The sequence below is a fragment of the Chinchilla lanigera genome, unplaced genomic scaffold, assembly GCF_000276665.1.
Source record: "Chinchilla lanigera isolate Chin_1 unplaced genomic scaffold, ChiLan1.0 scaffold00008, whole genome shotgun sequence".
NCBI lineage: Eukaryota > Metazoa > Chordata > Mammalia > Rodentia > Chinchillidae > Chinchilla > Chinchilla lanigera.
In genome coordinates this window covers 3935679-3947308 of record NW_004955409.1, presented here as the reverse complement: position 1 = coordinate 3947308, position 11630 = coordinate 3935679, and the positions used below count along the sequence as shown (strand labels likewise).

Genomic DNA, 11630 nt, shown 5'->3' with positions numbered 1-11630 from the left:
CACCCCCTTTCCCTATCACACCCCTCTCAAACCACAGAGTCCTGTGCTCCACTTGACAGGGCAGTGTGATGCGCATTCCTGCCCAAAGTTCAATGCCCGGTTAGAGGGACGGGCCGAGATGGATCCCAGTGTTCATCCTACGTGAACCCCAAGTCATGCTTTGAGGTGCCCTGATCCAGAGGCCAAAGGGTTCTGTTAGTGGCAAATCAGGGACGTGTGGACCTGTCCTATACGAGGCCTGCAGGAACTCCAGAAATGTGTCTAGAATCTGAAACCTGAGTGGGAATGAATGACATTGCTGCTTTTTTCTTTATTTTGGTGAAAATAAGTTTGCTACCGTCATCATGCATGCGAAGAAACCTGAGGGAGTGATGCACTGAGAGGGATCTAGGGAAATGAACACAGACATAAACTGATCTGAGAAAGGATTAACTGTTCAATGAGTCCTGTATGTGTGGATTACCACTGCTTTACTAATGAGCTCAGCATCCCTGCAGACAAGCGGTGAGGGTGTAAGCGTTATAATAGGAAGAGGCAAGTGGGCCTCCTGTTAGCTGTGGAAGGAGCACATGTGAGACAGCAGAGGAGCCAGATGCATAGGCATGGGACAGCTCTTCTTGTCCACAGAGATGATGGTGAGGCCTGAAGACAGGGAATCTGCCGGAGCAATGGCCAAAAGACCCGCACCCAACATGAGCTAAGAGACCCCGTTCACAGGTCAGGAAGGGCCATGGTCTGTAGGATGCTTACTCACTGAGCACAGGGAATCCCCTCCATCAAGAATAAAAGCAGTCTGTAATCTCAGCACTCAAGAGGCTGAGGCAGGAGGATTGCTGAAAGTTCTAGGCCAGTCTGGGCTACACAGCAAGTTCAAGACCAGTCTGAGCTACATAGCAAGTTCAAGACCAGCCTGAGCTACATAGCCCATCTCAAAAAAAAAAGAGTATCAGCACAAGAAACACTTCTTGAGACTTTCTGTGGACCAATTAGCATTATTTCTTTTAATCCTCCCAACACCCTCAAACAGGAAATCTTATTATCTCAATTTTATAGATGAGGAAACTAAAGCTTAAAGAGTGCTTCCCCACTCACTTACAGTCAGGTGTCACCCATGAAGTACCAAAAATGCTCTAAAATTCTTAGCTAGAACCTGAAGAGCTCTCTCTCTACAAGTCCGAGAGAACTGTGTAGATGAGAGCATAGTAAAAACAGGACTTAGGGCAGTTTCTCATGTAGAAGTGACCGCAGAGAACCAATCCACGCAGGACTGTAGATTCAGATCACACCTCATCAACAGCCACACACTCTGAACTCGAGCCGTCCCATCCTCCACCTCCCCAATTTCTGCCACTCTCAGCTTAAAGCCTGGACATGAGGCTTCAGCAGGAACAGAAGAATCCGACCTCTGAGCGGGTCGGTGCAGTTCCACAGCTATGGTCTTAATGTCTCTCTCTGAATAGGTCTAGGGGTGACTTTACAAATGTGATCGCACCAATCTCTCGCCTCCCACATCAAAACTGGCTCAAATGCTCTTAACCTACACAGCCTCCTACCCACACCACACACCTGGGCTGTGACTCATTGTCACTGCTGTTCCTTCTCTGAATTACCTGACACTGTTTCATTTACTTCTTTAGGTAAACAACCTTCTTTCTCTCTTCCTGTTTTTAGGGTGACCCTCTGTCCTGGTTTTCCCGGACAGTCCTTGATTTTGGTTTCTTGTGTGTGTATGTGCGTGTGTGTGTGTGTGTGTGTGTGTGTGTGTCTTTTTGAGGCAGGGTCTCGCTATGCAGTTCAGGCTGGCCTCAAACTCACTTTGTAGCCCAGGCTGGTCTCAAATTTGCAATGATCCTCCTGCCTCAGCCTTCCGAGTGCTGGGATTACAGGGGTGCGCCACCGTGCCCGGCTTTACAGTCCTAGTTTGTGCCTATTTTCCTACAGTAATCAACAGGGAGCCATTTTACTACCGGAAATGATCTGGACTGGTTGAGAAATGACAGTCAACATGCTAAGGCTACTGTCCAGTTTTCCATGTTTCCTCCCATCTGGTTCCCAGAAACCCTTCTCTAATCTCTCTGAGGGGCCAGCAGAACCTTTCAAACCCTGTTCTCATTGCTGCCTTCCCCATGGAGTTGCCCCTCGTGTGATCCTCCCCACTCACCAGATCAAGGAACTCTTCTTGCTGTGATGCCCGAGGGCAGGTGGTAAAGCATTCAAGGGGCAAGATGACAATTGGGGGACAGAGAAAAGAATCATTTCATGGCATGGAGGTTGAAAGAGATAAAAAGCAGCCTCATTTCACAAGCAGCCAGCCAGTTTCGAGCCATTCCTGCTGGGGCAGCAGTAGGAACACAGGCTTAACAAACAGGAAGTGGTCCTGGCGAAAGCAAAGCAGCTGGGGTTAAGAACCATCATGGTGGCCCCCGGCTCCCTGCATAGCCCCCCCTCTGGCTCTTTAGCCACCCGCTCTCCCCACCCAGCTCCCTCTCCAGGCCCTCACATCAATAAGCTGCTGCTCTGCCTCCATCATCTTATGCACCTGGAGTAACGTCCAGCCATGTCACCTTTCAGGCCACTCGTCACATTCACCACAATATAATCCACGCCATCACTCGGCCTGGGTGCAGGCTGGAGGCAGACTGAGCCCCAGACACTGCGGCCAGTTCTGACTGGAGGATAATACACACTGCTCATCAGAGAAGCCAGAAGAGATCTGGGGGATAAGGAAAATGAATAGCAAGTCACAGAAATGCAGAGGGTGGAAATGAAGTGCTTGGGAAGGAGCGCTCTTAGGGATTAGAGGGCCCTGTGCTTTCCTCCTGCATGTGCTGGAAGGAGTGGCCCATGGGGCGAGTGCGCTAACAGAGAAAGCACTGGGACCCCTCCCCAGACATCCCAGCTTGGAGCACGGTCACTCTCTTCCCCTTTGTCTTCTCCATCTCTGCCATTCCTTGAGGCAGGATTCTTTCCCCATATTAAGATTAAACGCTCAGCAGTATAACAACCGTGAGTCAGGAAATAAGGTGAAGGCACGGGAGATACAGAATGGTGTCCACAAGCAATACACTCTAGAAGGGGGATTTGAGGCTCACCCTACTGGCATCCAGGTCAGTGGTGTCTTGCACGGTCTGGGGCTCATATCCACTGTGTTGCTCTTGGATCACAGGGTCAAGCAGTTCAGCAAATACCTGAAGGGGAGTTAATGGGAAGAGGTGGTTACAGAGAGGAAATTCCTCCCTGGACTTCAAGTATGGATTCATTTCACTGCCAGAAAACTTGCAAGGCAAGGCCCATGGTCTTGAAGGGAAGTGAGGGATCTTTAGAGAAAAAGTGCTGGGATTACTGGGAAGATGAAGTTTTTTTGACAGATTGGTTGAAATGAGATAGGAATTGTTTAGTCTTCTACATCACAACAGAAATTATAAAGAGCTCCCAGAGTCTAAAATTCTTGAGAAGGTGTACAGGAGTCTGGAGTAACCAGTTTCAGCATGAAAATAAAGAGCATAGTTCTTAGAGGTGCACACAAACAAAACCTCTTCTGGCTAAAGACTGCAAATAAGTAGCTAAACATCTGACCTCCTGGTGACATGTTGAGAAATTCTCTAGGATATTTAAGCAGGGCGCAGCGATGCACTCCTATAACCCCAGCTACACAGGAAGTTGAGGTAGGAAGATTACATGTTTGAGGCCAGCCTGAAAGATTTTTCAAGACCCTGTCTGAAAGAATTAATGAGTATCTACTACAGTATACGTGGAAACTCTAGGTGCTGGGGACAGAGTTGTAAATAAACCAAATGAGGTTTCTGTTCTCATGGAGCTTACAATATAGCACATTTCCAAATAAATTAACAATTAAAAAAATCAGTAGTAAGCGCTACGCAGAGAATTAAGAGGACGATAAGAAAAATAACTGGGGGGCTACCTTAAACCTACTGACCTGAGAAAATGTCGCTGAAGAAAATTGCAGCCATGATCTGAATAACACAGAGAAGCCCGCCATGCAAACAGGGGGAAACGATCACTTCAGGCTGTGGCGAGAGCCAGGGGAAAGGGCCAAAGGTCAAACAGTCCTGAGGCAGCATAAGAGTCAGGGAGGAGCCATGTTGGTAGTGCTTTATGACAGAATAAAATACTGTATCTCCCTCTTAGCTTTCCATTATGAAAAGGTAGAATATACCTGATTTTTTGGTAAATGCAAGATGAAACTGTCCTTGATCATTCAAGAATATTATTTTCCTAATCACCTGTGACCCCTTATAGGGCCCAGGCCCCACTTAACTTTCCAATTTTACTGCTCACCCTTGTGCATCCTATTCTGGCCACATGGCCTGTCTGTCCCTCCAACACACCGAGCTCAGTTACACATGACAGCCTTTTCCCCTCTGTCTGAAAGGCTCTAGCCAAGATCTCCCAGCTGAGTTCTTCCTATCAGGGTTCAGCTCAAAGGTTTTTTTCCCTGACCACCCTGATTATGTGGTTCTCCCATCACAAATCAGTACCAATTTTATTTTTCTCTCCTAATACTCTCATCACTAACTCAGTTTATGAGCTGGCATGGTGGTGCATGCCTATAATCCCAGCACTTGGGAGGCTGAAGCACGAGGACCATTGTGAGTTCGAGGCCAGTCTGGGCTACAAAGTGAGTTTGAGGCCAGACTGAAATGCATAGTGAGACCCTGTCTCAAAAAGACCAAAACAATAAAATAAAATTAAAAACTAACTCAATTTATGTTATCTATACATGCTTTTGACTTTTTTTTTTTTTTGGTTTTTTGCCGGTACCAGGAATCAAACTCATGACCTTGCGCTTGCCAGGCAGGCGCTGTGCTGCTGAGCTAAATCCCCAGCCCCTGCTTTTGACTTTTTAAATTGTGGTAAAATATATAACATAAAACTATGGTGACACATGCCTGTAATACCAGCACTCTTGGGAGTCTGAGGCAAGCAAATCATTAAACTCAAGCCCAACCTGGGCAATTGAGTGACTCAGTGAGAACTTGTCTCAAAATAAAAAATAAAAGCACTGGGAATGTGGCTCAGTGCAAACGCCCTGAGTTAAATCTCTAGTGGAAAAAATATACATATATCTATACCCATATATGTCTGTCTACCCTAAAGTTCACCATCTCGACTGTTAAGTACATTTATAGTTATATAATCAATTCCCATACTATGTTCACCTTGCAAAGGTGAAATTCTACCGCTAAACTTCCCATCCCTCTTCCAGTCTGACAACCCACCTTCTGCTTTCTAACCTCTGAACATAGCTTTTGTTACTTCATACAATGGAATCATACGTATTTGCCTTTTATAATTGATCTTCTTTTCACTGTGTCAGAATTTCCTTCTCTTTAAACCTGAACTACACTGCACTGCATGTATATACCACATTTTGTTTAATCATCCATTGTCAGACACTCAAATAACTTTTTTAGCCATTGTCAGTAATGCTGCTATCAGTGAGAACGAAGAACTCTGTAAGACCTGCTTTTGATTCTTCTGAGTATGTTTCCGTAAGTGGAATTGTTGGGTTGTATGGTAAGTATATCTTTATTTTTTTTTTTTTTTTTTTTTTTCCAGACAAAATCTTCATCCCACGTTAATTACCTATTTAATCAGTCAATGATAAAAGAAAATCTTCCTGCCTCAGCCTCATGAGTATCAAGGATTATTTTGTTTGCTGTTTTTTTTTTTTTTTTTTTTTTTTTTTTTTTTGGTTTTTCTCGGGATCCAGCATACTGTTTTCAATGGCAGCTGTACCATTTTACATTACATCTACAGTGCACATGTGTTTTTGTTGTGCTGTGGATGGAACCCACGGCCTCAAGCATGCTAAGCAAATGCTCTACTACTGAGCTTTACCCTGAACCCTTTAAAATAATTTTTTAAAAAGCGATCTTAATGGATGTGAGATGGTTGCTCATACCCCACTCCGGTTTATTTGTACCTGGAGGTGAAAAATTAAGTACTGTAATTAGCATGGGTCTACTCAATTCTCCCAAGCCTTAAGATAATCATTATTGGGGCTGTGGGTTTAGCTCAGCGGCACAGCGCCTGCCTGCTAAGTGCAAGGTCTTGAGTTCGATTCCCGGTACCGAAAAAAAAAAAAAAAAAAAAAAAAAAAAATCATTATTGCTCCGGTAATGATCCGGAAGTTGTCACCACCACGACTACGCGGGGTGACAGTGCTAGAAATCCTATTTCCCCCCTTCATTCCGGGCAGATGAGTTAGTTCCCCCTTAGGGAACTCATGCTGAGGTCTGGGCGTTCGCTCTGGGTTGCAGAACTTCTCCAACATCGTTCCTTTCTCATACGGGGGGTCGTTTTCGCCGCACTCCTAACTGAAAATGACGATTTGGTCAGATTCTGACGGAATCATTCGTCAGCTTCGCTAGGAACTGCACGCCACGGGTGGGAGAAACAGCCCCCCGCCTGAGGAAAAGCACTTACACCGTTCTACAGCCTCTGGGTGACCTTGCGGAGAAACGCAAGGCTGGGGCTGCGGTGAGGAAGCCCTCGCGTCCTCTCTGCAGGCTGGAGGGCCTTTACGCCGAGTCACAGATAATAGGAGACCCCCCACCAGGGACAGAGCACGAGCACACCTGCCAGGCGACCTCGCACGTAGCCCTGAAGGGCCCAAGTCCAGCAGCGGCGGAAGTCCCGCCCCCGCAGAGCGGAAACGTCAGTGGGCGGGACCAGTGTGTACCCGCTGATTGGCTGTGCCAGGCGGGCGGGAAAACGGGTAACCGACGAGTGGTTCTGGCCACTCCCTACTGGACAGGAGGGCACGGGGTCGACGCAGAGGCGGAGACGCTGAGGAGGGCTGGGTGGGAGGCGAGCGTGCTGAGGTGAGGCCCAGACCCGAAAGACGGAGAGGAGGAGCTGGCCCCCAGGCAGTGTCGCAGTGCACACGCGAGGAACCGGGCTGTCCTCAGAGTGTCCGCTCCCCTGGAGCGGCCTTGTCTTCTCCGGGCGGCCGCGCGGGGCCGGGCGACCTGGGTCCGGCTCTGTGGCTCCAGCCCTCTGACGCTTGCTTTTCTAACCGATTTTTTAAAATAACTTTCTAGAAGGCGGCAGGACACTTGGTCGGCGAGGCAATATCTCCTGAGTCTTTCTTTTTTACTTTTCTGATACTGGGGTTTGAAGAGGACCTTCACATGACCTACCTCGCCCGCCTTTTGAATTTTTGTTTGCTTTTTGAGACAAGGACTCAGTCCTTAAATTGACCAGGCTGGGCTTGCATTTGGGATCGTCCTGCCTCAGCCTCCCAGGGTGCTGGGATTACAAGCCCGTTTTCACCACCACACCCAACCTTCTCCTACTTTTATCTTCTTTTGTTAAAAACACATGCTCCCGGGGACACACACACACACACACACACACACACACACACACACCCATCTAATCCCGGTGCAACTCTAAGGAGGAAAGTCCTCTGGCCCTCGATTTTTCTGTGTTTTCACAGACATGGACACGTGTACCCATGCTGGGCACATGTACCTGCCCAGAGCTGATGCCATTCGTTCTCGTCGCATTGACCTGGAGCATTTTCAAGTCTTCGACCAGTCTGTGCCACTGTACACCACCCGGGAGATGCTTGGTTAGCAGCCTGTTTTCTCACTGCATTCAATTTAAGACTCCGGTCCACATCCACCAAAAACCAGGAATCAGAGAGACACGTTTAAGCGTGGAAAATTCAGGGAAGACTGGTTTGGTGGCTGGTTTGGAGGTTACACCAAACTTGATAAATCATTTCAAGGGTTTTAGAAATAAAACCTTTTTTTCCTCGGTGCTGGAGATTAAACACAAGGCCTTCACCCGGAGCCGCACCCCCAGCCCTTTACTTTATTATTTATTTTATTCTGAGGCAGGGTCTCATTAAGTTGCTAAGTTGACAGGCTGAGTTTGAACTTAGGATCCTCTTACTTCAGGCTCCCAAAGTGCTGGGGTTGCAGCTGGCCACCATGCCTGGCTTATAAATAAAAGTCTCTGAATCCAGGAAATACAGCCCTTGTCTATCCTTTTTAGGATACTACCTTTGATTAACTGGGAAAAGTCTCTGCCGAACATACTTAAAACTTGGAAATTTGAGCCTGCTGCTTTTGTTGTGGGTGTGGTCAGTGTTGGTCATAAGCAGTACATGAGCTCTTACCCACACTAACACATTTATCCACTAACACACACACACACACACACACACACATCTCCCCTGTTGTCCATGCTGGCCTTCAACCCCTGTGCTCAAGCAGTCACCCTGCCTCAGCCTCTCAAGTAGGTGGAACGATAGGCAGGTACTATCCTTTTTTAAATTTTTATTCTAGATCCTTACCATCATAAGTCTCTTAGGTGGAGAGATCAACACCAGCAAGTGTGCTTCTCCACCAAGCCCCGGCATGTAGGACGGGTTTCTCACACCCAGCGATTGCTGTCTAGGTTTTATGTCCGCCACAGCCGTTGGCCGCCTCTTTCCCTGTGGGCTGAATGGGTTATTGAGCGTATCCTTTCCTGTCAGTCATTCTTAGGCATGTCTGGTCACCATCTGCCTAATGGTTTCTTTTCCCCTACACTCCTATTTCCTTTATATTCTCATGGCTTATATTCTTTCTTCCTTTTCTTCTCTTTCTTTCTATGGTGTTGGGGATGGAACTGAAGTCCTCCCACTTTGGCTTATATTCTTGCCCATATTATTTCAGCTGTGTAGATCAGGAAGAACTCTGCTCAGTATGTTTCCTTAACAGAAACCAGATCGTTGGTTCAAGAACTTCATCAATTTCCTCATCATTTTGAATGCAATTGTGCGGATGGTTACAACAGGTGAGAACTGAATGGAAGAAGAAATGGAGTTATTTTTCTTCTCACTTGATTACATTCATTTTTAAATATCATTTGAATTGTAATAATTGTGGGATAAATATATTGAGCCCCCTGAAATAGAAAATGTGCAACTGGTGGGTGTGGTGGTGCACATTTGTAACCCCAGCCCTCCAGAGGCTGAGAGCAGGAAAATTACTGCAAATTCAAAGCCACTCTGGGAGTTCAAGGCCATGCTGAACTACAAAGCAAGATCCTGCCTCACAAAACAAAACAAAACAAAAAATTTGTGCAACTGCTAAGATCTAGAAACATTTGGAGGGCTTTCAGGAGTACTGTGCAGGAGACACAGGGTAGTCTGGACACTTAGGGAAGGTGTCAGTTATAACAAACAACTCTAAAGGAATTGCAGATGAAAAGATCAGTTGTATTTCCCAGGGCCTTGCCCATAGTAGGCAAGTGCTCTACCACTGAGTCACCTCTTCAGCCCTGAACCTTCTCTGTTAGATACGGGTATTGATCCATGAGTGATCTGACATTTACATTTCATAAGTATATTTAGGAAGATGATTTAAGTATGAATTTTAGAAGCTTACAAATAAAGTTAGGGACAATGGAGATAATAATCAACCCAACAAAATTTCTAAAAGGGGAATGACTGAGACCTATAATGAATTATGGCTGGGGATTCAGCTCAGTGTGCAGTGCTTGCCTGGCAAGCGCAAGATCTTGAGTTTGATTCCTGGTACCAAAACAACAACAACAAAAAAAGTTATATAGAATATGTTAAAAACAGATGGCCATCAATAGAATTAGTGAGAGCATTTGATTGTTATTTCAAACAAGCTACCCAGAAATGATGAAAACAGGGTAGAAGTGCTCACTTGTTTCCTTCTACCTTTTTTTATGGGAGTCTCCCACTTGAAAATACTCCATTAATGTGCTCAGGTCAAAGTTTAAATACATAACAATACCTGATTTCCCTGACCTACTTCTGCATGTACTGTATACTTTATATACTTTGAGGTATCTTTATTTCTTCCCCATAAGGATAGATTTTGAACTAAGGCACTCACAAGTCCCTATTTTGTTCTTTTTTTATTTTATTTTTAGGTTTTTTTTCCTGAGACAGGGTCTTGTTATGTATTCCAGGCTGGGCTTGAACTTACTATGCAGCTGGCCTCAAACTCACAGTGATCCTCCTGTCTCAGCCTCCCACATGCTAGGATTACAGGCATGCATCACCAGGCCTGGCAAATCCATATTTCTAATATGATTGCTGATAAATTTTCATGGCATAAAGGCAAGAAGGATTTTGCCAAGGGCACTGTGATTAACAGATTTCTTTAAACAAACTATTTCAAATAATAAAGGTAAATATCAAGGTTTTTTTTAGGCTTAAATTTTTTTTTTCTAGGTCACAGTGAATGTTGTTATAGGTAGGGAAAAAAATTAGCTAGATCAAATCTCCCCTGTCTTTTTTGTTGTGTAATTTTGTTTCCCACTAATATACATATAATATTGAAGACCTTCCTTACCTATGTTAATCATTTTACTGTTTTTATGTGATATAAAAAAGCAAAGTGAGGTAAAAATATTTTGGACAAGTATGGTATTAAACATTGTATTTTTAATGCTGTTATATAATGTTAATAATTATATATAAGGAAATTTTTACTTTTGCTATTTCACAAGTGATTCACCCCACTCATAAAAGAAAAATATATGAGGCTGGCCATGGTGTACACACCTGTAATCTCAGTACTCAGGAGGTTGAGGCAAGAGGATTGCACGTTCAAGGCCAGCCTGGACTGAATGATAAACTTAGGCTCTGTGTTGAGACAGAGTTTTGCCAAGCTGCCTAAACTGGGCTCAAACTTATGATGCTCTTGCCTCAGCCTTCCAGGCTGGGGGTATTACAGGTGTGTGCCACTGTGCCAGCTGTGCGGGTATATTCTTAACAGTTTGAGTTGTCATTATGGAAGGTAATTCTGTTTATTCCACAAAAGTACCTGATGATACTGTTGTTCAGATTCAGTATGGCATTTCTTATGTCCTCAGGACTTTACCAGTTTTATTTTTATATCATGTAACGTGACCACACCAATATTTTGTTGTAGTTCTACTTGTATAAAACTAAATGCTTGTTTCCCCCAGTGGAACTGTAAGCACTGCTTGAACTCTTGGATTGCAAAGGGTGGCTGTCCAACACAACTACTGTCTTTCATGAAGATTACAGTGAAATACTCAGTGTTGGACTGCCCTTGCAACCCATGTGAATTGATCTGACAGTCTGTGAGGTGACTGCTGCTCTAGAATAAGGAGTAGAGAGGAGGACACCCCATGTTGAAACTCTACCTTGTCAGACAGAATTATGTCTATTTGTCTGACCTGCTTGATCTAACCGCTCTCTTCTCTCGCCCACAAGAGAAGAAAGTTGCAGTGTAGATCTTCCCCATGAGCTCACTGTGCTGGCTAAGATTCCTGGGTGGACCACACCGGGCCCTGGGCTCTGTTTTTTTAATAAGACTCCTTATCCTTCCTAAGACAGGATGAAAAAGTTTTAAAAGTTACATTTTCATCTCTAGATAGTTCATGTTTTCTTTGGTTGATGCAGAATGAAAACAATTACTTTTGCACATTCTGTGTTGCTTAGGCAATTTTTGCTGTTTGTTCCTCTGAATTTGGAGTGGGGGGTGGTCACTGAGTTTCTAAAAACCATCCCTTTTCCCCAAAGAATAAAAGAGCTGCTGATTCTTTAATTTGGACTTCCATATTCAAACCATCAGATTTCTCTAAGACCCTTACCATTCGTGTGC

At 45.0% G+C, this 11630-nt stretch overlaps 1 protein-coding gene and 1 long non-coding RNA gene across 4 annotated transcripts in view; one reads left to right on the top strand and one right to left on the bottom strand.

Moving 5' to 3' along the window:
- Positions 1-6635, bottom strand: part of LOC102003417 — a 27862-nt gene extending 21227 nt beyond the window's left edge. Inside the window, exons 1-4 of the long non-coding RNA XR_259752.1 lie at positions 6451-6635; positions 3093-3188; positions 2540-2713; positions 2162-2377 (exon numbers count right to left, since the gene is read on the bottom strand). This is a non-coding gene — a long non-coding RNA (uncharacterized LOC102003417). The remainder of the gene's footprint in view (positions 1-2161; positions 2378-2539; positions 2714-3092; positions 3189-6450) is intronic.
- Positions 6636-6742: 107 nt separating this feature from the next.
- Positions 6743-11630, top strand: part of Catsper2 (cation channel, sperm associated 2) — a 15461-nt gene continuing 10573 nt past the window's right edge. For all 3 annotated transcript variants that reach the window (XM_013509978.1, XM_005376669.1, XM_013509966.1), the window contains exons 1-4: positions 6743-6848; positions 7466-7600; positions 8322-8495; positions 8746-8814. In XM_013509978.1, coding sequence (XP_013365432.1) covers positions 7468-7600; positions 8322-8495; positions 8746-8814 — 376 coding nt within the window. In that variant the 5' untranslated portion in view covers positions 6743-6848; positions 7466-7467. The remainder of the gene's footprint in view (positions 6849-7465; positions 7601-8321; positions 8496-8745; positions 8815-11630) is intronic.